This window comes from Cygnus atratus, chromosome 5, assembly GCF_013377495.2.
Source record: "Cygnus atratus isolate AKBS03 ecotype Queensland, Australia chromosome 5, CAtr_DNAZoo_HiC_assembly, whole genome shotgun sequence".
Classification (NCBI taxonomy): Eukaryota; Metazoa; Chordata; class Aves; order Anseriformes; family Anatidae; genus Cygnus; species Cygnus atratus.
The window spans coordinates 24,213,267-24,235,313 of record NC_066366.1 but is presented as its reverse complement, the minus strand read 5'-3'; the positions used below and the strand labels follow the sequence as shown (position 1 = coordinate 24,235,313).

The following is a 22,047-nucleotide window of genomic DNA, read 5'->3' as shown; positions in this document are numbered from 1 at the left end:
GCATATGTAATTGTAATTCAAAAATGCAGTCAACGATGTTGGACATAATATGCATTTTCTAAAAAGTTGGTATTCATTGCTCAATATTCCATTTCCACATTGTCATTTTTATCACTTTACACTTTTAGACACTAATCCTTTCCACCTTGTTTTTCTGGACCCTGAATATGCCTTTACTTTTCCTGATAAATACTGATTTTATGAAGTCTCTCCTTCCCCATCCCACCCCAATTAGTGTGGAATAGACTAATCTTAGCTCCCTTTTTTTTTTTTTTTCATTTTCATTTGTCTTGGCATCATCATTCAAAGTGATACGAATAAGAAATGAGTAAATGATAATCAGTTTGGAAGTTTTACTCCCATCTTTTAGATAAGGTACGCTTATAAAGCTGAGTGTTCTGCAGTTTTTCACAGTTGCCAGATTTTACTAATACGGTTCTGTGAGAACTTGTGATTTTTTTCAAAAGCTTGAGAGGAAATGGTAGGCTTTGTAAAAGGTGACAGATTAATAGTCAGGAAGACTAGAATTTCACTGTCCCAAGAAAGAAATGCATCAAGGAATAATACACTTGTTAGCTTGCTCATTTTCCAGTAGGGAGACTGCTCCTTTTCTATTTTGCAAAAAACATCCTTTTTAGATGTGAAGAGCAGTTTATCCTCTACGGCAATTAAGTCTTTGAACTGCCTATTATCATTTTCCATAAAGGAACAATATGTACCATGTGTGCCAGTATGGGACATTGACCAAAATATGCATAGTAAGTAAAGAATATTTTACCTCCATTTTCTTCATTTCATCCCTATGTTTTGGAACTCCCAAGTGCACCAAAATGGGAGTTCAGGAGCAGACTTCAGCCTCACTGCCATACCCACATAGATGTATTAGCCTTTTTCACCCACTTTATTGGGACCTTTCCTAGATATTTATAACTACAGTTGCTGACTTTAAAAACTAGGTTTATTTCTGTTTTGTGCTTTATACACCCCTGGAATGTGAATGACAGCTTTTGAGGTGTTTTTATGTGAACATTTCAGTTTGAATCATCACAGAATCTTTCTCTTCTGAAAATCAGAAATGTGTAGGTTTTATTGCTGTCAGTTGTAAAAATTGATTCAGCATTGATCAAGACTTAAAATGTAACCAACACATTGCCACAGATATATATGCAAATAATACAATTTTCTGTGATGAACTAGAACAGTTTTTTAAAAATGTTTTTGAAGTTGAAACTTACTTTCTCTTATGCTTTCTGACCTGATTGTCCCTCTCAAGTCTGCACATATAGCATTATGTTAAACTTCAATGGGCTGCAGACCTTCAGGAAGGTATTACACAAGATTGTCTGCTATAAATCCAGCAGAGTTTAAAGGCTCAATTTGCATTATTTAATTATTTGCTTTTTAGAGAATTGCAGAGGTGTTTACCATTGGGCAGCATAGAGTAGGAATAAGAGGTATTTGGATGTATTTTTGGAAGTCGATCTGATATTGATAATAATGAATATTGTGGCTTCTTCCAACGTATTGTTGATTTAGTAGCCCTTTTTAGAGAACTATCAGTTCTTGTGCATAGTACAGGACATTATACTTCGCTTTGGTGTGGCTTCCAATTTAAAAAACAACGCTGTTTTTTAAAGGTGTGCTTCTAGAGTTAAGACAATGTGTTCAGTGCTAAATATGACCTTGTGGGACAGCATATCTTAGTTTTGCTAAACTACAGTTAACAACAACAACAAATACAAAACAAAACAAAACAAGTTGTACAGCCTATTTTACATCCATGACATTGCAGTATTTTACTTCAGTTCTTAATACAAAAATGCTCTGTGGATTTTTGTTGTGGCCTAGCAACCCACAAATGTAAGTTCAAAGAGAAAAATTCAAATCACACTCTGATAATATAAAGTGTAATTGTTAAGGACAATGCAAGGAAATGAGTGTTTTGTAGTCTTGCAGATTAAGCAATCAAATAGATTTTGAAACATATGAAGCTCCATCCCAAAATGAGGATTAGCAGGCTGCGGTCACAGCATTTGAAAACTGAGTTATAAATCTCTGAAAACTGTGGAAATGTTACAGATACTTCAATAAGATAGCAATAACAGATGCTATTGATTAGTTATACTTTTTTGACCATACCTAAGAAAAGATTATTTTGTTTTAGGAGAAGTTCTGCAATTTTGAGGGTGATAGGCAAGCATCTTACTAAGCTGTAAGTAGGTCTTTATACTTTTTATTATTATTATTCAAGGCTAATTATAACTTCTTTTTTTTTTTAATTTTTCATTTAGGAATATATCCTTTGTCTTTTAGCTTATGATTCTGTATTCGTTTTCTCAAAAGAAAAACTGTTTAAACCGTGTATGATCAACTCATTTCTGGCATTTTTAGCCTACAAATGTGTAGGCGAAATAGTTCAAGAAAAAACATGTGCATCATGTTGAAGTCTGTGATGTATTAGAACCATGTCAGTTAGGTGTAATTTGTGTTCCTAGTGTGAACTCAAAGCCTTTCAATTACCATTGTCTGAATGGTACCTTTAAAACTTTATTCACAATAGGTAGTTGAATAAAAGATTTCACATTGCAAAAAGCAATTTTACCATCATTAGCTAAAATAAGAGGGCCCTAGGAAGAAAGGATTATCATATATTAAATAAAAAGTTCACCACCTTACAGCTTTAATCCCGTTAGAAAAGATGATTTCTAGCTAACTTAATCAGCCAGAGGTCTTTATTGCCTGGAGTATTAATTGATTTAGGTCTTCATTAAGGTCAGAGGTACACATGGCTGACCAGAGGCAGCCTATTAGCACATTGTCAGTTATGCTTATTTACATTGACCGAAAATAATGGTAGGTTATTTCACTGTTGGGTCAGAGGGTCACTGAATCTTTTGTGTACCCTGACCTGTTAAAGGGCAGCAGTCACTCAGATACCATACTGCATTCAGAACAAAGATTTGGTTGATTACATATTGACTTAATCCCTTCCAAGAAACATGTGTTGGTTCATATGGTGCAAATATTAAAATTGTCATAAAAACCTATATGTGAATGACTGAATGTCTCAGAATTTTTCTGCACTTTATATATTTATGCCAGTTAATCACCAGTAAGTTTTAATAATACCAGCAGGAAAAGTTTTATAAAGTTTTTTATAAAGCCATTTGTTGTTGGCCTTTAACAACAACAACAACAACAACAACTTGGTGCAAATCTAGAGGTATCCTGTTACTTCTGTTCCTTTCCAAGTAGCAATAATTATAGCTTTCTCTGGTTAATTAACAGCTTAACTTAGTCCTTATGTCCAATTAAGTCTGTTTTTCTCCTTGTTTCTTTTCCTGAATTATATTTTGTGGGAGGGATCATCCTGAAAATGCAGATATGTTGTGTCCTTTCAGTGACTTACAATATTGTTAAAGACTTTTCCATGAGATAGAACAATTTGAAGTGGCACCAAGCATCATTCTGACTTTTCCTTTCCACTGTATCCTGGAATGCTTTCATTCCAAAAAGTCCTTTCCACTGTATCCTGGAATGCTTTCATTCCAAAAAGTGAATTCCTGAATTCATAAAAAATGAATGCAAGAAGGACAGATAGAAAAAAAAAAAGTGAAATAAAATTATTTGCTGCTGTGCCTTCTTCCCTCCTCATTGATGTGACCTAGCTCTGTATTAGACTTATCTCTAGCAGCACAAGTACAGTATGAAAAGCAGTAATTCTTAAATAAGAGCTTAGCATTCCTATCTGTATGAATTGCCTACTTTGAGGTTCTGGTTGTCTATTGAATTCCCTTGATTACTTACAGTTGTGCTAACTGAAACAAAGAACTGCCAAATTATTGTGCTAGCTTGTCAAGACTCACCTTTCGTTTAACTTGCAGTGATACAAATGAAAATGGAAAGATAAAAAAATCTGTAATTGCATGGGGCTCCATGTATAAACTGCTAGCCTTGCTCAAACTATATTGGAAATAAATTGGTAGAAGTGAGCATTTCAGCAGTACAAGTTTTTTGTTTTGTTTTATATTTTTCTTTTGTCCAATATTTAATGAAATTTTAGCACTGGAAATATGTGTATTGGCTACAGTGAAAATTAAATCCTCAGTGTATGAATACATATCCATTATATTATAGTTTTGTTTCTCTGCTGAATTTCCTGGATATGCAAGTCCTCTAGACTTGATACACTGTGAATCTATAGTCTGAAAAATCTTCTGTTATCCTTGAAGATGCTCCAAAAGGATAAACTGTTGCAAAGTTCTAGCAGGGTTTTGTACAACACTTTCACAACACAAGGACTGACACCATACATTGTGACATCTCCTGTTGTAAGATTTCAGTACTGTGAACAAGATATTATGAAGTCTTCCCTGTTTTAAATGCTTTTTATTATGCTAACAATTTTCTGTATAATGTTTCAAATATTCCAGAGACAACCTCTTGAAATCTGCTAAAACAGTGTTTTTACTGGTTTGCTGCTTTGCCCCTGCTGATTGTTTATTTATACTTGCTTTTCATGACCAAGTCACTGGGAAAGAGAAGAGGAACATCCCTCCCCCTTTCCTTACCCTAAATTATGTCCTCCTGAAGTACAGTTGCTGAAAACCTGTGGCCTCTTTTGATCCTTTTTCCCTCTTTCCCCCTTGTATCCACCCTTTCATAGCATGGTGGCATGTTGAGAATATTATTTTTCTATTAATTGCATCTTAAGATACAAACAAGTATGTTAGGAACAGAGGGGTTTTTTAAAAATATTTTTTAAAGAACTCTGCAAAATTCCCACTGAATCTGAGCCAAAAGCAGTGCCAATTTTGCTCAAATCCTTCAGAGATTTTTTTGACCTTGCTTATGACCAATGGGGCTAACTGTATCAGAACTATCCAGGATACTTTAAGAAAGTGCTATCTTGGTCCGTATTTCAAAACACTGACAGATATTTTATCGTTAATTAGTATTCATATTATGTCTCAAACAATCTGTTCAAGAATAGGGGAAGTGAACTGGTTGAACAGCTCTTCTGTCTACCTAATAATTAACATGGGTGATGCATGGAAAACTAGGAGCTCAACAGAAAAAAAAAGAATAAATATTGCTAGTGTGATTTTTTTTTTTTCTGTAAAAGTATTAACTACCTGTATTGGCATTTTCGACTAATAACATGAATTTCACTTAGCAGAGGTGAAAATGGATGGCTTACTTTAAAAACAAACCTGTGCCCCTCCAAATCATATCTTCCTGAATTTGTTTCTCATCTTGTCAGTATGCCACTTGGTAGCTGGCTGGACTCCCTTGTTCAATGGCACATATTTTAAAATAGCACTACAAAAAAAAAAAAAAAAAAAGACCATTTGTTCCTATAAACTAAAATATTACTTGCATATTTTTTCAAAATTCAGGATTATATATAGCATTATCAAAACAATATTTCAGATATTTTAAACAATTTAAATAGTTGATGAGTGTCAGTTGATATATTATGTTTCCTTTCTGCCTCCTCCCCCTCTTCAGCTGCTAATCATAGAACTTGTATGCCAAATTGTATAAGATACTCTTCCAATAGTTACATGTGTGAGTCTTTTGTGAGACACAGACAGTTACGAGGACAGATTTGGAGTTGCATATGGGTCTGTCACATGGTTTGATTGCCATGTCTTCTAGGACACAGATTTCTTTTTTAATTATTCTTAATTCTGAGGAATTTTTACAGTTTATACAGTAAGTTCTGGAAATTTTTTCCTGAAGATTCCTTGCACAGTCCATTTTCACTCTCTTTACTCATTGCAAATTGCTTTCTGTGCAGACTTCAAAGCTGCTTACGCCTACCTTACTTCCCATTTCTATACTTAGTTTTCTTTTGATTTGGAATAACATTCACTGCCTCACTGATCAGGAAATGTACTGACTTTCTAGAGAAGTACAGAATAAGAGGATGAAAAGTTTTGATATTTACATTAAGATTTTATAATAAATCTTTGAGATGTCTGAATAATAAGAATAAACATTTCCTTTGCTGGCTGCTATTCAGAAAGTAGGTCTTCAGAGTGTTGCCAGGAAGATTTAGGAAAATCAGCCCAAAGTAACTGCATTGCAGCTCAATTTAGCATATATTCATGGCATATCTGGCCACCCATTTAATTCAATTTTCAAAAGATTAATCCATCTCTTTAGTTAAATAACACTTTTTTGCATCTTATTTTCAGTCTGTAATTTCCTTTTACCTTCTGGACTGTCACGATTTTTATAATATTCTGAAAGAAGCATGCATCATCACTCTGAAACTGAACACTGAAACAAATGGAACACTGAAAAAATGGAAGCTTACTTAAAAGAAATCAAGATGACAATATATTCAATCAATATATTTAACCATGTTGGGTCATCAGTGTGATCCAGCAGCAGTAACAGTCACTAACGTCAGATATTATTTTGAACTGACGCATACATCCATGTACTAGCTGTTAAAGTTTATTACAGTGCTGTATTCGTATAGTATATATAAATCCTTATCAAAAATGACTGTTAGAATGCCATGTTTGCAACATTTTTAATGATGTGACAAAGGATGGCAAAGAAGAGTGGTGTTGGGAGAAATTACTTGGAAAGGTGAAAAATGCTTCCTTTGTTTTCTCTGAATTCTCAGAATCTTACTGTTTTATTTCTTTTTCCCTAGGTTGGAGATGTTCTCTACTGCGCTGGACAGATAGCTCTAGTACCTTGTACTATGCAGCTTGTTAGTGGCAGCATATGGACAGAGGGTGTAGTTGCCCTCCGTCATGTTGAGAGAGTCCTTCAAGCTATGAGCCAGAAGACGGCACTCCATCACGTCATCACAGCAAGCTGCTATGTAACTGACAGCAAGCACGTTCCTGTTGCTCATTCTATATGGCAGAAGAAATTAAGAGAATGTAAAAAGGTAGCTGTGACATCCATTTTCTTCTTTCTGGGTTGTCTTTTTTTCCCCCTAAGTCGTGTAGTAATATCAGAATTTTCTCTGTACATTTCAGAGGGGTTCAAGTAAAGCTAGTATAATAACGTTTGATTGAGCTGTTATGTTCTGGCTCATAAGTGGCTGTGCACAATTGAGACAGAAAATTTCTTAATAGAAAGTTACATTCATCACTAACTTTGTTTTAATTCCCCAAAGCAATATGTTAAAAAACTCTTAAAGAGCAGCCAATTCCTCTAGCAAAAATGGGAACAATGCTATATTTGAATTACCTCTGCCCATATATTTTTACATAATAGGAACTGGGTATTTTACTTTAACTTTTTATTACTTGTTCTGTTGAGATATTTTTTTCCCCATTCTTTCTTACAAGCAATATTGTCATGACAACTGAGTTTAGCAGTTTACTACTTATTATTACTTATTATTCAGCTGAACTTCTAAGACCAGGATGGCGTGTGGCAGTCTGTTGGTTCACCCTAGATGATCTCTAATAACATAATAATTTCCCCAGTGATTTATAATCATACTATAATAATTTCTTTTTTGTATGTACCATAGCCGCAGAATACTCTGCAAGCATTAAAAAGGTATTGCCCAAAAACCTTAAATAAATAAAATGTAGCTACTTCATAAATGGGTAAACAAGAGTAGTTACTGCAGAATTGCTATGCAACTTAATATAACTTATAGTTTCTCAGGGAGATAAATGGCTTGTGTTAATACTACCACAGAAGGAACAATGGTCCCAATGTCTTTTCCTTCTGTTTGCTTTCACTTTCAGTCTTTGCACTAGGCACTTGTCACTGAGTGAAGAAGATGTAGGCTTTGTATGGAAGTTGACACAATCAACCTAGATTTATTAATAAAGTACCCTCCTGAGTACCCTCCTCCAAGACCAAGTGAATTGAATTTGAACCATTCCTAGTCTTCTCTGTAGCACTCTAAGTCTGCTAAGATCTGATTGTTTGTGTTTTTAATGTGAAATTTGTTGGTTTGTTTACACCTTGCAATTTCTATTCAAGGCCAAGTGCTGGGTCCTGCACCTGGGGCGCAACAACCCCAAGCAGCGCTACAGGCTGGGAGATGAGTGGTTGGAGCTGCCTGGCCAAGAAGGACCTGGGAATACTGGTTGATAGGCAGCTGAATATGAGCCAGCAGTGTGCTCAGGTGGCCAAGAAGGCCAACAGCATCCTGGCTTGTATAAGAAGCAGTGTGGCCAGCAGGTCTAGGGAGGTGATTGTCCCCCTGTACTCGGCTCTGGTGAGGCCGCACCTCGAGTACTGTGTTCAGTTTTGGGCCCCTCGCTACAAGAAGGACATGGAGGTGCTCGAGAGAGTCCAGAGAAGGGCAATGAAGCTGGTGTGGGGTCTGGAGAACAAATCTTACGAGGAGCGGCTGAGGAAGCTGGGGTTGTTCAGCCTGGAGAAGAGGAGGCTCAGGGGAGACCTCATCGCTCTCTATAGGTACCTTAAAGGAGGCTGTAGAGAGGTGGGGGTTGGTCTATTCTCCCACGTGCCTGGTGACAGGACGAGGGGGAATGGGCTAAAGTTGCGCCAGGGGAGGTTAAGGTTGGATATTAGGAAGAACTTCTTTACTGAAAGGGTTGTTAGGCATTGGAATGGACTGCCCAGGGAAGTGGTTGAGTCACCATCCCTGGAGGTCTTTAAAAGACGTTTAGATGTAGCCCTTAGTGATACGGTTTAGTGGAGGTCTTGTTAGTGTTAGGACAGAGGTTGGACTAGATGATCTTGGAGGTCTCTTCCAACCTAGACGATTCTGTGATTCTAGGGCATGCTGTCAGGTGTTTTTATATGTTATGGTATTCTTGGTGAATGCCTTGGTGAAAAGTTGAATTTTACAGTATATTTGAAATAGGTCAGTTATTAAGATCCTTGTATACTAAAAATACACCAAGGTAGCTAACTTGCAGTGTACAGTAATAACCTCACCTTTTGTAGTGCTGTTGAAAAATGGTCATACCTTTCTATGGATTGGTTTGGAAACAGTAAAAGTGAATTAGGAAAGACACATTCTTCTAGACAAGACATTATTCTAGTCACACAGAAGGCTATACCAATATTTTCAAATTCATGAATGCCCTAGGTTTTCTTTTTTCCTGTGAGGGATGATATTCCAAAGCTTGTGTCATACTGAGGAAGCCCTCAGCCTTGTTTTTGCCAGCCATATTTATATCAGATCCTAAGACTTTCTGCAGAGATATTAATATAGTTCTTAAGATAATGCTGTCTGCCATATTTAAGGGTTTAGACCGATGCTACAAGCTTTAAATGGAAACAGCAAGTATGACACCAGTGCATATTCAAGTATATCTTAGTAACATATTATCTTAAGGTAAAGTGTTTTAGATGATTTACTGTCTCATGATGACTTAGAGGCAGTAATTAGAGACATTGCATGTAGTGGTAGTAGCATTAAGCTAATTCAGCGTAGAGAAATTATTGTCAGAAAGCGTCCTATATAGTCATTTTGAAAAGCTGAGAATGTTTTTTGCTATGCGACTGGTTAATAACATGTACCATGACCATGTAGCCTACATGCTTTCTCATTTGTAATACATACAGACACAGATTTCAGGGCAGATTGGTAGTATTTGCCAGTTCTTTGAAACTTTTCAATTTTCCAGATATAATCTTTTAGGTCTCCTGTAATAGTCTATGTACCAGCGACTGTTTATCTAGTCTTTCCTTTCTTTGACTTAATGAGATCACTAGGCAGTTCTTTCAGCTACTGGAAAAATACCCCATGAGGTTGCTTACTTTCGGGTTTTTAATAGTATCTGTCTCTTATCACTTCCTGATTGCTCAAGCCATAGTTTAAAAAATGGATTGCTGCCTACACTCACTTCTGTGAAGAGTTAGCTGCCTAACGGGTTTCAGGAATGTTTAAGAAAAAACATCCTAGAAGAGCATCAAACAAGTCTATAGGATGCTTATCAATCTTAATCTGTGCTTTTTAGATCATATTCATTAATGAAATTATCAGAAATAGCAAAAAAATAAATAGCAGATGAAGTAAAGAGTGCCACAAAATGATCTAAAAATGCTTTGGAAAAAAATGTAAAATAACAGTGGAAAAGAGATGTTTTTAGCAGCCAGATGTTCCAATTTCCCTATCATTTTGTCAAAAGGAGATTCAGAATTGAATTTTTCCTCAGGCTAAGCATACTTTTTGATTAGTAATGTTTATGTGCACAGCAAAGGATAGGAAAAGATGTACCAAATGCTTCTGCTACGGAGAACCAGAGGGAGGAATTGTCCTGTCCTGAAAATATAATTGATTATGTAATTGTTAATGCAAATAGATGTTCATCAATAGGTTTTGTATTGGAGGAGAAGTGCTAGCCAGTAATAGGAGAAATGTTCTTTTTGTCTGATTCCATTCTCAGAAGAAGGAAAATGGTAAAGTTTTCTGATAAATTATTAAATTGCGCTTGTCCCTAACTCCACAGAATCACTGAAAACAGGAAATGTAGTTTTCACACCTCTTAATATTTTATTTGAAGTAGCTTGTAAAATACTGTCTTACTGTGTGGAAGCCAGAACACAGTAGCTTTACTCTAAAGGCATCTGTATTTAAAAATATAAGTAGCACATCCCTTATTTGTCTTAGTTTTTGTTTTTTTGTTTCTTTTTGGTATACCAACACTACTACAGTTAGTTCTGTTAGATACAATGACATGAAATAACACTCTGTTTTCTGCAAGTAAATTAAGTCAGCCAAACCAAAAAGTATTTTATTATTCTTGAACTTTATTTCAAGCAGCAGACAAGGGCATGAATCAATAGCAACCTACAGATTGTTTAATAAGAGCAAATGGTGTCTCAATTGAAATTGTTCTGCTTCTGTCATCCATGGAAATAATAGAGACTGCAAACAAAACAGTGAAGCTCAAAATTCTTTTCTTGTAAACTAGACATTATAAACCATACACTTAATTATGTTTTTAAGAAAGATTTTAGACTTCACAGTTCTGTTTGATGAATGTTCTGGGTTTAATAGCAAAATGATGGTGTGTTATGATTGAGGTATTTGTATTTAGCACACTGACTAGATCATAGGCATCAAAATTATTAGCATTCTGTCACAGTGATGTCTGGTAAACATCCTCTACCTAAGTACTACTGGTCAGCAACTTCAGTTGAATCATTCTATATATTTTATATATAGCGACTGTATAAACATATTTCAGTGTCGTTCTGTGCTACTTGTACAACTCCTTTCCACTGCTGTCATCCTGCTTTCCCTGGCTCCAGATGGTCGCTGGGTGTCTGTGCTCCGGTCCCTGTTCCCTGGAGCCTTGCTGCTCCAGTACCGCCCTGAACGTTGCCTCCCGGAGCTCCAGACACCCACAGCCATCAAGGATCATATTCATAGAGCTGGAAGCTGGCCCTGGCCCCTGTCTTCTGCCTGCATCAATTGGAGTTGGCATGTTATTGGAAAAGCCATTCGGGGTGGCAGAGGAGACAGAAATCTGGTGGAGGGATGGAAGGCTGTAGCCTCGAGGAACCCACTGTGGAGGAAGAAAAATGAGTGAGGAGGGAAGGATAAGAGAGCAGCCTCAGTGAGGACTCACTCCAAAGAAATACTAAATCACTGGGCTGAAAAAAAATATCTCTGGATCAACTTTGTGAATGTACACAAGAGCGATTTCCTTTGTTAAAACTAACAGGGTGTTGTAGAAACTGAAACTAGAATAGGGGAGTCTAGGTAAGCAGTTAAGTTCGGTGGATGGACAAGAAAGTTTGCATCGTTATTAAGGTTGTTGTAGAAATTAAAGTGAAGGGAAGCAGTAGTTAAAATCAAAAGATATAGAGGCTGCAAAAATAGAATGGAGACAATTATGCAAACAAATAATCAAAGCCAAATCCTGGGAAACATAATTGGAAATAACAAATCCAAGTGCCACCCTTCAGCAGCTTCCACCACCCCATTTTTAAGATGTACTCCTTCCATAGTCTCTTCAGGAGTCCTAATAAGTTTTAAGTTCTCACCAGCATATTTTGGAACATTTTGACACTCTCAAGGAGATACCTTCGGAGAGCTTCTTTAATATACTTTTCAGAAATAGTAACAATTGTGTGATAGTGTGGTAGAACAGTTTCCACCTAATCCAGTAGTTAGAATATACAGCTTTTTTTTTTTTTTTTACTTTTTTTAAAAGTAGCAAAAAAAAAAAAGGAAAAAAAAGAAAAAAAAAGAAAAAAAAAGCTTATAGCATCGCTAAAACTTTCTGGAAGAAGAACTGACAGTTTTCCAATTAAGTCTCATCTTGTGTTTTTCTTTACTTCACATCTCTTAATGACAGTGTCATGTAATATGATGATTTTGTAAGTGGTTTTGCTAACTCATTCAGCAGAGTAATCAATAGAAAAAAATAAGCCAGATGGGTTGTAGTCCATTTGTATTGGGTGGGACAGATGGTATTATTGATAGATGGAAATATTCCAAATAATTATTGTATAATGATATAACAGTGACTGTGCCTGCAAAATTTTATTAATTTACTTTTTGTACACACTTGATTCAATGAGGGTTGAGTTGTACTGTTCGGATAGAGCTCTCACTATATTTAGTTCAGAGCTGAGTCCACTCTCTACCTTCTTTTCCTCCTCCCTATGGGCTTTCCATGCAGAACCATCACTGTAGTAATTCGTTAGTGTATTTTAGGTCGTGGATTATACTTCTGTCTGTGCAGCAGACTCCACTAGATTAATTGAGATGGGCAAGATCGCAGCTACTTTTTTCTACCTCTGAATGTCTGCTCTTTGGTTTGTTTTGTTATTCTCACTGACATGAGGAGAAACATGCTGTAGTGTCTCAAGATTGCAGGCATTCCAGCTTGTTTAACTGCTCTGTTTTATTATTCTTACATTTTGCTAATCCCCAGCAAGAGTGGGTATAGCTAGGCCAGTAAAATAAATCAATTTTGATAATCTGTGTAATAGATATTGGCTTTGGCTGTTGCTGATCAAATGTACGTTCCATGAAAAAGTATTAGTAGTTCAATTTTTCTCTGAGTTAAGAGCACATTAACTCATTTAAAGTTAAGTTTGGAGGCCTATTGCTGCTTTTGAAATATAGTTCTTGATAAACATGACTGAATGATAAAAATGAGTTTCAGCTCATATTTTTATTTGATGTTATACAAAAAAATCTGAGGCAGATTTTCCAGAACTATCTGAAATGTTATCTCTGATTTCTTTGCTATAAAAAGAAAAATGTATAGGCAAATACTTTAGCACATCTAGTACTCAATGTTTTATTACCACCACAAAGTTTCGCATTGCCTGTATTTGTGAGTAATCCCAAACTATTGGTGAAGGGAGATTTTGGAGAGCTGGATGAAACAATGAAAACAATAGTTTTTTGTTAAGAATAGAGGAGAGGGTTGCATAGAAAGACATTTCATGTAATTGCAGGATTATTAAAAGTTCTAAGACCACAACGTTCACTCTGAGTTATTTTGTTAGGCTGCTCCCGCTGTATTTTCTATAGTCAGCCATGAAAAATCTACCTAGCAAAATACTTCATGTGACGTGAAAAAATATGTGTGTTTTGGCTTTTATAACACAGCTTTTGCTTGTTTGTTTGTTTGTTTGCTTTAGTTTTAGTTTTCTGGTCCTCTTTTTCCAATAAATTGCCGAGCAAATGTAGATTTGAAAATTCTCCTACCTACCTTCTTCTAACAAGAGCTTTCCCTTTTTATGGTAAGAATTCAACATGAGTGGCTGTGATCCTGTGGTTGTTTCAAATCCAGCAAAGAGTGCTAGAGCTGACTTTCATGCTGTCAGGAATGCCAGTCAGGTTGTTGACAATGTGTGTCTTAGTATCACATGATGCAGAAGTGATGGAAAAAAGATTTGCAATGTTTGATCTGATATATATATTATGAATGGGTTCCTTGCAGCACTTGAGTAGCTTGGTGCCAAATGTAAGTAGCTAAATTTAAACCCTTTTGTCCAGATTTACAAACTGTTTAGATGTCAAAAGATGTAAATTAGCCTGAACCAGATATATTTTTTAAATATCTCAGATCAGGCATCTAAAAGCCTCTGGGCCCATTGTAGGGAACACCTGCATTGTACCTTCCTTGACGCCCCCACAAGTACCATTCATACTACCATACATCTTTCCATTTTGCCTACAAAAGTTTGCAGAGTCGCAAGGTAGTTATAAACAAGTTATTTCCAGAACCAGAAGCTGTCTAGCTGTGTGCAGTGGTTTCTGGAGTAATTATGTCTTCAGTGCACTCATTTAGAATGGCACCATGGATCTGTAAAACAGCAGTGTGCTGCATTGTTCAGATGTGCACGTAATATTTGAAGTATGCAGACTGGCATGAATTTAAATAAAATTAATGTATTCTGTGACTCTTTATCCTAAGTAGAAATAGATTATGCTCAAATAGTGGAAGTCACAGCTTGTTCTTATTGCAACAGATTGAACAGAGTTAAGATTCTTTTTACCTATGGAGAAAATTACCATAAAACCTAAAAGGAATATAAGATAAATAAATAAATAAAAGCTTTCCATGAGAGGATATGTACTTTTTCAGCATCATGAACAGATTTTGTAAGTCTGTAATATTCAGGTACGTTTTTGTATATTTTATCATACACACTAGTTAATACTTATGTTGAATACAATTGTTATATTTCCAAATAGTTTTGTAAATTCCGTGCCCTATAGACAATAGCGTAGGTAATACTAGTTTAACTGGTCTTCTTTTACTAGCTTCTCAAATAGAATAGTTGAAATGTAAGAAGAAAATGAATGTTATAAAGGTCTAAATGATAGATTAAAACCCCACTACATTTACACTGTAGAAAAATCTTGCATGGACTAATTAATGTAATTGGTAATTTTAGCAAAAGCAAACTAAATATTTTTGAAAAGCATTGCCACAAGCCAGTAGCTATGCGTATCAAAAATTCCATAGGAAGAAAATACATGTTTCTGTTTCCTTTTTTTTCTCATCAGGTTTATAACATTTATTTTGCTACTAGATGCTATTTTGAGTGTTCTACAGTTTGATGTATTAAAGCAGGCTTCTTTTATGGCCCATGTTAAGAACAAGCAGTGCATTCAAATAGCACAGTGGTAGTGGGTCTTTCATCTTGTGCCTGGTGTATTTCATTTCCCCTGTGTTAGGATTAAACAAAGCTTTTGTATTCATTTGAAGCGACTGTAATGAGAATATTTAACACAGGTCAAATGCAGATAGTGGAACTCTGGAGGTCCTTGAAACTATTCTGCCTTTTGACACCTGGCCACAATGCAAAGTAAAAGAATTGCCACTTTCCTATTTCTTAAAAAAAGGGAGATTATAATGCCGTATTTGTAATATTAGTGGAAACTTAATGAATTTTAAAAAGGAAAATCGTCAACAGAAAGAACAATGAAGCAGTGTACATGTTCTTAACTAAAGCCATTATTATAAAATGAATATATATATAAACATAAATAAACATATGATTGCATAAAGTTCTAAACAGTGTACATGAATTTAACCTGTTGTAGAACATAAACATAAAATATGAACAACATAAGAAAGGGGAGGGTTTCTTACTTGTGTGAATATTGGTGTAGATAGAGATAAAATCAAACCCTCAGCTGGTATAAGGCAGCATAACTCTCTGACTCTCATGAATTGATTTACACCAGCTTATATGGCATTTACAGGTAATATATACATGCAAATGAACTTTGTTTTTCAGTTAGACACAGTGAAGAAACACATGTCAAGTTGTTCAGGGTAGTAAAGAGCCTAGTTCATCCAGGTTGACTGATTTTCCCCTGGAGCAGTCCCTTTATAAGAGTTTTTTGAGTGTTTCTTCATCTCCTTTGCTGAAAATATTAATTCTGCTTTGAGCCTGTCACTTTTGTGCTAAGCAACAGGGCATATATGCATCCAGTGTTTTGCTCAGACCAGAGCCTCTGGTCAAAAGTCTTACTTGTGATGGCTGTGAAAGCCATTAGCAGAATTTCAGCCCCAAGTCTGGTACCTGTTGTCAGTGCCTCTATATTGAGGGTAGGATGCCATTTTGGTTTAAAAGTGTTGAAGGTCCTATTTTCACTCAAGAAACTTCCCTATTAAACTGCAATCCTAATTACATGTAGGGCACTTTAGATCTCCACAATGAAGGAACCAACCTCAGGACATTCATCGGCTCTGGAATTCTTCTGTTCTCATCCAGATGAGTTAATCCTGCTGATCAGGACCAAAAGAACAGCCAGATTACCACCTCAGCCTCCGTGTTTTACTTACAACTGATCTGTCCTAAATCTGCACTACTTTCCATTGGAAATACTGTCTTACTAGCGTATAGTACAGTCCAAGGGATCCTACTAAATTCCAGTACTTGATTATCTTGATCTCTGGTTCTCTGTGCTGGTCATAACAACAATTCCATTCTTTTCCCTTCTCTAAAAATATCAGAGTGGCTTTTAAATCCTGTGTGTGTATATATATTTAAATCAATTGTAGATATTTGATTTCCCTACTCAAAAATGTCAAGATAAAACAAAATATATATATATATATATTTTCTGTACTCCATTTTTAAATGAATATGTAAGACAGCCTAAAAGTGAACTAGCATTATTTGAAATCTATTTAAGTGTTTGCATAACAAAAACAACCAGTGCTAACTGGTCCATACTCAGTAACATGCATGCCAGCTCAGCAGTGAATAATCACTTTCAGCTTCCTCTCTGTATTTATTCAGCTTCATGGATGAAAATTAAAAATGCTTCCAGCTGTTGTGATACATGTGTATAGCTCTTGTCATTCCTTTAGTTGTAACACAGCTGGTAACACTTGAAATCTAACTTTGATTTCATTTTAGACATTACTCAGTGTTAATATTATGGAGGTCTTTATGCATCTCATTTATAAGCACCTTTGTAGAAGCATCCTGACCATCTCCTGTAGTTGACAAAGTAGTTAACTTCTTCATATATCCCTATAAAGAAGGGAGTGAGCCTCAAAGAGGAAAACGTAACTGTTAACTGATGAAAATACTAATTGTCAATCATTTCTAATTAAGTCAGTAATTTTGGTAAAGTTTTGTCATAATTTGTCAAGTGTATCTTTGCATGGAATTGTAGATATCTGTTCAGTAGTGCATAGTCTCCCTGTGCATGTTCTGCAGAATGACAAGGGGAGATGTATAGATACATATTTTCACTTTCCCATCCTCCCCATACACATATATATGCATATGGATAAATATACATACATACCCAAACACATCCATGAATATGTATTTGTATTTTTCATCAACTTTTAACTGGCATATATATTAATACATGTTATGTAAAGGCATTTTAACTCAAGCTTGGCTTATCGTTTTTAGGTGCCTAAAATCAGTTATCCTGAAATTCCTGTCATTAGTGGGTATACTGGGTCTGGCTGGGGTGGAGTTAATTTCCTTAGGCAGTGGTTGAGAGTACAGCCAGGACAGCTGACCCAAATCTATGTTTCATATTATTGTTAAAGGTGTTTGTCTCAATGAGTGAAAGTCTGGCAATTAATAGAAGTTTAGGAGTGCCACCAGAATTTTCAAATTGGTTTTCTTCTGCCTCCAGTAGCATCACAATTTTCTTCACTATGTACTGCAAAATTTAATTACAGGTGTAACAGCAGTAGCCAATGGTGCTGTACGTCTGCTGGTGAACTTGTGACTGTAGTTAGACTATGTGGGGTAAGGCTGACACTTGGTTTGAAAATTAGCTCAGCAGCTCAAGTTCAAAGTTCAGAAGGAAAGTAGACTTTCAAAGAAAACATCTTTGCAATCAGGGTCTGAAATTTAAATTCTGAATCATAAAATCAGCTAACCTTAATGCCCAGAAAGCAGATTTTGACCATTAACTTTTCTCGTTTTCTGTCCCATTTGGGTACACATTCTCAAATGAATTTCAAGTGGAATCTTTCCATCTTGAACGTCCTTAATTCAGTTCAACTCTCTTTTCTAAGTGCTTATTTTTGACACTACACATGAAGAATAAAACCCTCAGAGTGACAGTCTGTGATCATGTTTCATGTGGCAGACTTCATTTGCTTTCAGTTTATATTGCTATCAATTTATGACTTTGTTCCTTAAATAGTTATCATTTTTTCCACATTGTAACTGATATATTGAATGATGTATGTTTAAGGGGTATTTCAAGGAATCTTAACTCCAGTCGTTAACTGGTTATCTCTTGGCTCAGGAACCTTTAGTTTGTTGAGAGGAAGTTAATATTTTTAAAGCAAATAAAACAGCTTTTTAATGTGTAATTTTCTTATCAATTTTACATTTTCATACCCTTTTGAGTATCTAGCATGCAGTGCTGGAATTTACATTTAGCTCTGCAGGAATTGCTTTAAATATTATTATTACCAAGGAAGAAATCAAAAATCAAAGTGAATTTTTAGTACAATAGCGAGGTATAGGAAGGTGCAATTGCAGTAACAGCAGCCTGCATTATTGTATAGAGCTAACTCACAGCTTGACAGAAAGTCCCTGCTGGGGAGGAAATGTAGGGGAACTGGCAGGATTTTGCTACATCTGCTCCCTACTGCTAATAAGCCTTAACCTGTTTCATTTTTATTATGCTTACTGTTTAGATATTTTGCTTCCAAAATAATATCTGTAACTGTGAGAACACATAAAAGACAGCACGACAGGTAGGGCTGTTTAAAAATTGAAAACTATCAGCAAGGGATATTAAAGGCCATAATGAGTAAGATGGTTGCCTTCTTGTTGTGGGTTTTTAGCGTTCAGGCACAGTAGTGCTGGTAGAAAGACTGAGTGTAAGTAGATTTCAGAGCTTTAGGAGCTTTTGCAGCCAGAAGGCACCATCAGATCATTTAGTCTGACCTGTATATCACAGACCATTGCATTTTACCCAGGTATTCCTATTTTGAACCCTGTGGGTGTACTTAGCCAAAAATATATCAGACCTTAAGAGTTTAAAATATTTTATGCCACAGGATGAGAACAGAGGGACTGAGCTTCCTGTGCAGTAGGAATTGTATTTATTAGGTTGGTATGTACACGTGGTACAAATGATTCAAAGGGAACTGGAGTTGTTTGGTCTGGAGAAGAGGAGTCTGAGGGGAGACCTCATCTCTCTCTACAACTACCTGAAGGGAAGAGGGTGTCAGTCCCTTTTTTCAGGTGACAAGTGATAGGACGTGATGCAACAGCCTCAAGTTGCACCAGGGGAGGTTTAGATTGGACATTAGGAAGAATTTCTTCACGAAGAGGGTGTTCAAGCATTGGAATGGGCTGCCCGGGGAAGTGGCAGAGTCCCCATACCTGGAGATATTTAAGAGACGTGTGGACGTGTCATTAAGGGAAATGATTAGTGATGAGATTCAGTAGGTCAGGGTGATGGTTGGGCATGATGATCTTGAAAGTCTTTTCCAACCTACCTGATGCTGTGTTAGTGAGAGGATCTGTGACTAATTCTGCAGAATAAACTAAACAACCCAAGACTTGTATGTGTTTAACAAAAGTGGAAATCCCTTCCTGACCCATAATCAGGCTGCCCCTTTGACTTACAGCAAACAAGACGTTCATATTGTATCAGAGTACTTCCTTACCAAAATCTTCCTGCTGCAGCCATAAACAGTTCCTCCGGAAAAAGGAAAACAAACAAACAACCATAACAAACAAAACAGATTTAATCTGTCTCAGTATGTGTCAGTGTGGGTAATTAAGGGACCAGTAAAAGGAAAAATCTTCTCCTTCAAGCAGTCACATGCATTTTTAAAGCTAATAGTCATTGTCTAATTCTGAATTTCAGGCACTATGCCCCTTGAATGGCTATGCTGATAGCGCTCATAATGTGTCCAGACACGTTCATTACAGTCCTCTGAACATGCTTTCCTCTGAGTGTTCAGTGCTGTGTCTGAAGTTTAGAACCACCTAAAAACATACAAAAATGGTGTTGTATATTTTCCATTTGATATTACTGCACCCTTCCACTAGCTAATTATCCAACATTTTAAGATCTTTTTTTTTTTGCTCTGATGGTGGCATAATTGTCACATAACAGTATGAAATGTATTTTGAAGAGAGATGGAATAAAATTCAAGAGATAGTTGACAACTCTGAAGTCCATAGGGCAGTTGAGACTATGCTGTTAGATAATGGGATAGAACAAATTGTGATACTTACCTGATAAATTACACTAAAATGGAAGTCTCAGTCTTACATAGGAGATTCTTTTCGACTACTACGCATTTGGAGGTCTTTCTTTCTACAGGCCACTTCGTGTTTTCTTTTTTCCTTTCAATTTAATCTAACAAGTAATTATTTGAGCTTACTTTTCAAGGAAACTTCTATGTTGGTAACCCGAAAAGCTGAAGTGTTAGCCTAGTTATTACAGACTTTTCATATGGCTTTTGTTCATGCTTTCAGTTGTTTATTTCTTCTAGAGACTTGTTCAAAGCTGACTATGTCTTAATGGAAATGCAATACTGATTGCTCTTGGTTTGATCATGTCACAGAGCCTGCAGTGTGCCTTCTCAGTGTCCCAAATGAAAGGATAAAAAAATCCAGAGATCCAACAATAGAAAAGAGAAACAAAATTAACGAGCAAATGACGTCCTTATATACTAAATATAATCAAAACGGAGCTTTTAAGGTTATGTCTTTAATTTCAGCTGAGCTTTTGTCTATCACACAGAAATGAAGAAAATTTATGCCACTTCTTGAAGCCTCTGTTGACAGTAAGGGTAAAAGAATACCAAGTCGCTAAATTATTCTGTTTGAGTGATATTAACTATAGATCATATATAGTTATTGATCTGTTTTTTCTTTATGAACGCTTTCTGTTTTCACAGGCTTCTCCATTTGCTTGTTTTTTTTTATAAAGCTTACATTTACTTTCAGTAATACTATTCATAGACCATTTGTCATGAAAGTTTTGATTCTTCAGACTTAAAATATTCTTTACACACCAAAAAAAAACCTGTCTTGTCTTCTAAGATTAAATTTATCAGATTTGTTGTGTGATTTGGTCCCTAAAAATGCTTACTGGTGTGGTAGTGGTTATATTATGTAAGTTAATTTTTGTAGTTGTTTCTTCTGACATATTTGGTTAGCTCCCATAAGATTTTAACCTTGAAAAATCTTAATAATAGCTAGCAATATATTGTATAGATTTCAGATTTTCTATACTCTTTCTAATACAATTTGAAGGATGCTCATTTTCTTCACTCATTTTTGCCTTTATCAAAAGTTAAGCTTTTGTGCTTGGCATGCTAATTGCTGACTACTTCATATCTAATAATTAATTTTGCATCACTACTGTACCTGCATGTAATATTTTTTTCCAAATGCCAGCTTGTGAAAATATTATACTGAGAGATCACATTAATTTGAAATCCTTGAGAATTACAAAAATTTATTAAAAGTACCCTAAAAATAGTACTGCCCCTAAATTTCTAAAATCATATTTGTTTTCCTGTATCTACTTTCCTTTTTTTTTTTTTGCTATTTCTGTTTCTGAAAGATCAGTAAAGACTGCACAAAAAGTATTGTGCAAAATGGGCTATCAGATACTGAAATAAAAAATAGAACAAAAAATAGAAGAATAGAAAAAAGAAGAACCTTGCTTTGTCTAGATTCTCCCTGTTGGGTAACACCAACAGGCTCAGTGTTCCAGCTGACATTGTACAAAATAGTTTCTATATGACACAGTGATACTTGAACTACTGTCAACCTTGTCCAACACGTTGTGGAGTAGAGAGGACTAAAATATCTGAAAAAATTGTTTCTTTTTATATTAACAGTATTTGATCCACTATAAATATTCAGGTTTATAAGACCTTGTTTTTAGCCTGCCAGTCTTGTGTTAGTGTATTTTTGGCATGCAGCAAATACTCTGTTTTATTTCAGGAAAGAATAATAAACATCAGACTTTTTTATATTTGTAAGCTTTGCAAAAAGTCTTAACAATTTTATTGTTACAAAACATTGTGCTATTCATTCTTTGAATTCAGGAGTGTTATATGAGGAATGTATGTGGCCTATTTATTAGATGAACTAGGATGTTGAAAAGGATTGCTTGTATCCTAC

The 22,047-nt window shown here is 35.7% G+C and overlaps 1 protein-coding gene across 1 annotated transcript in view; it reads left to right on the top strand.

The window, feature by feature from the left end:
• Nucleotides 1-22,047, top strand: part of DPH6 (diphthamine biosynthesis 6) — a 200,204-nt gene that overhangs the window by 132,274 nt on the left and 45,883 nt on the right. Inside the window, exon 13 of the mRNA XM_035552235.2 lies at nt 6,674-6,916. Within this exon, the coding sequence (XP_035408128.1) occupies nt 6,674-6,916 (243 nt within the window). The remainder of the gene's footprint in view (nt 1-6,673; nt 6,917-22,047) is intronic.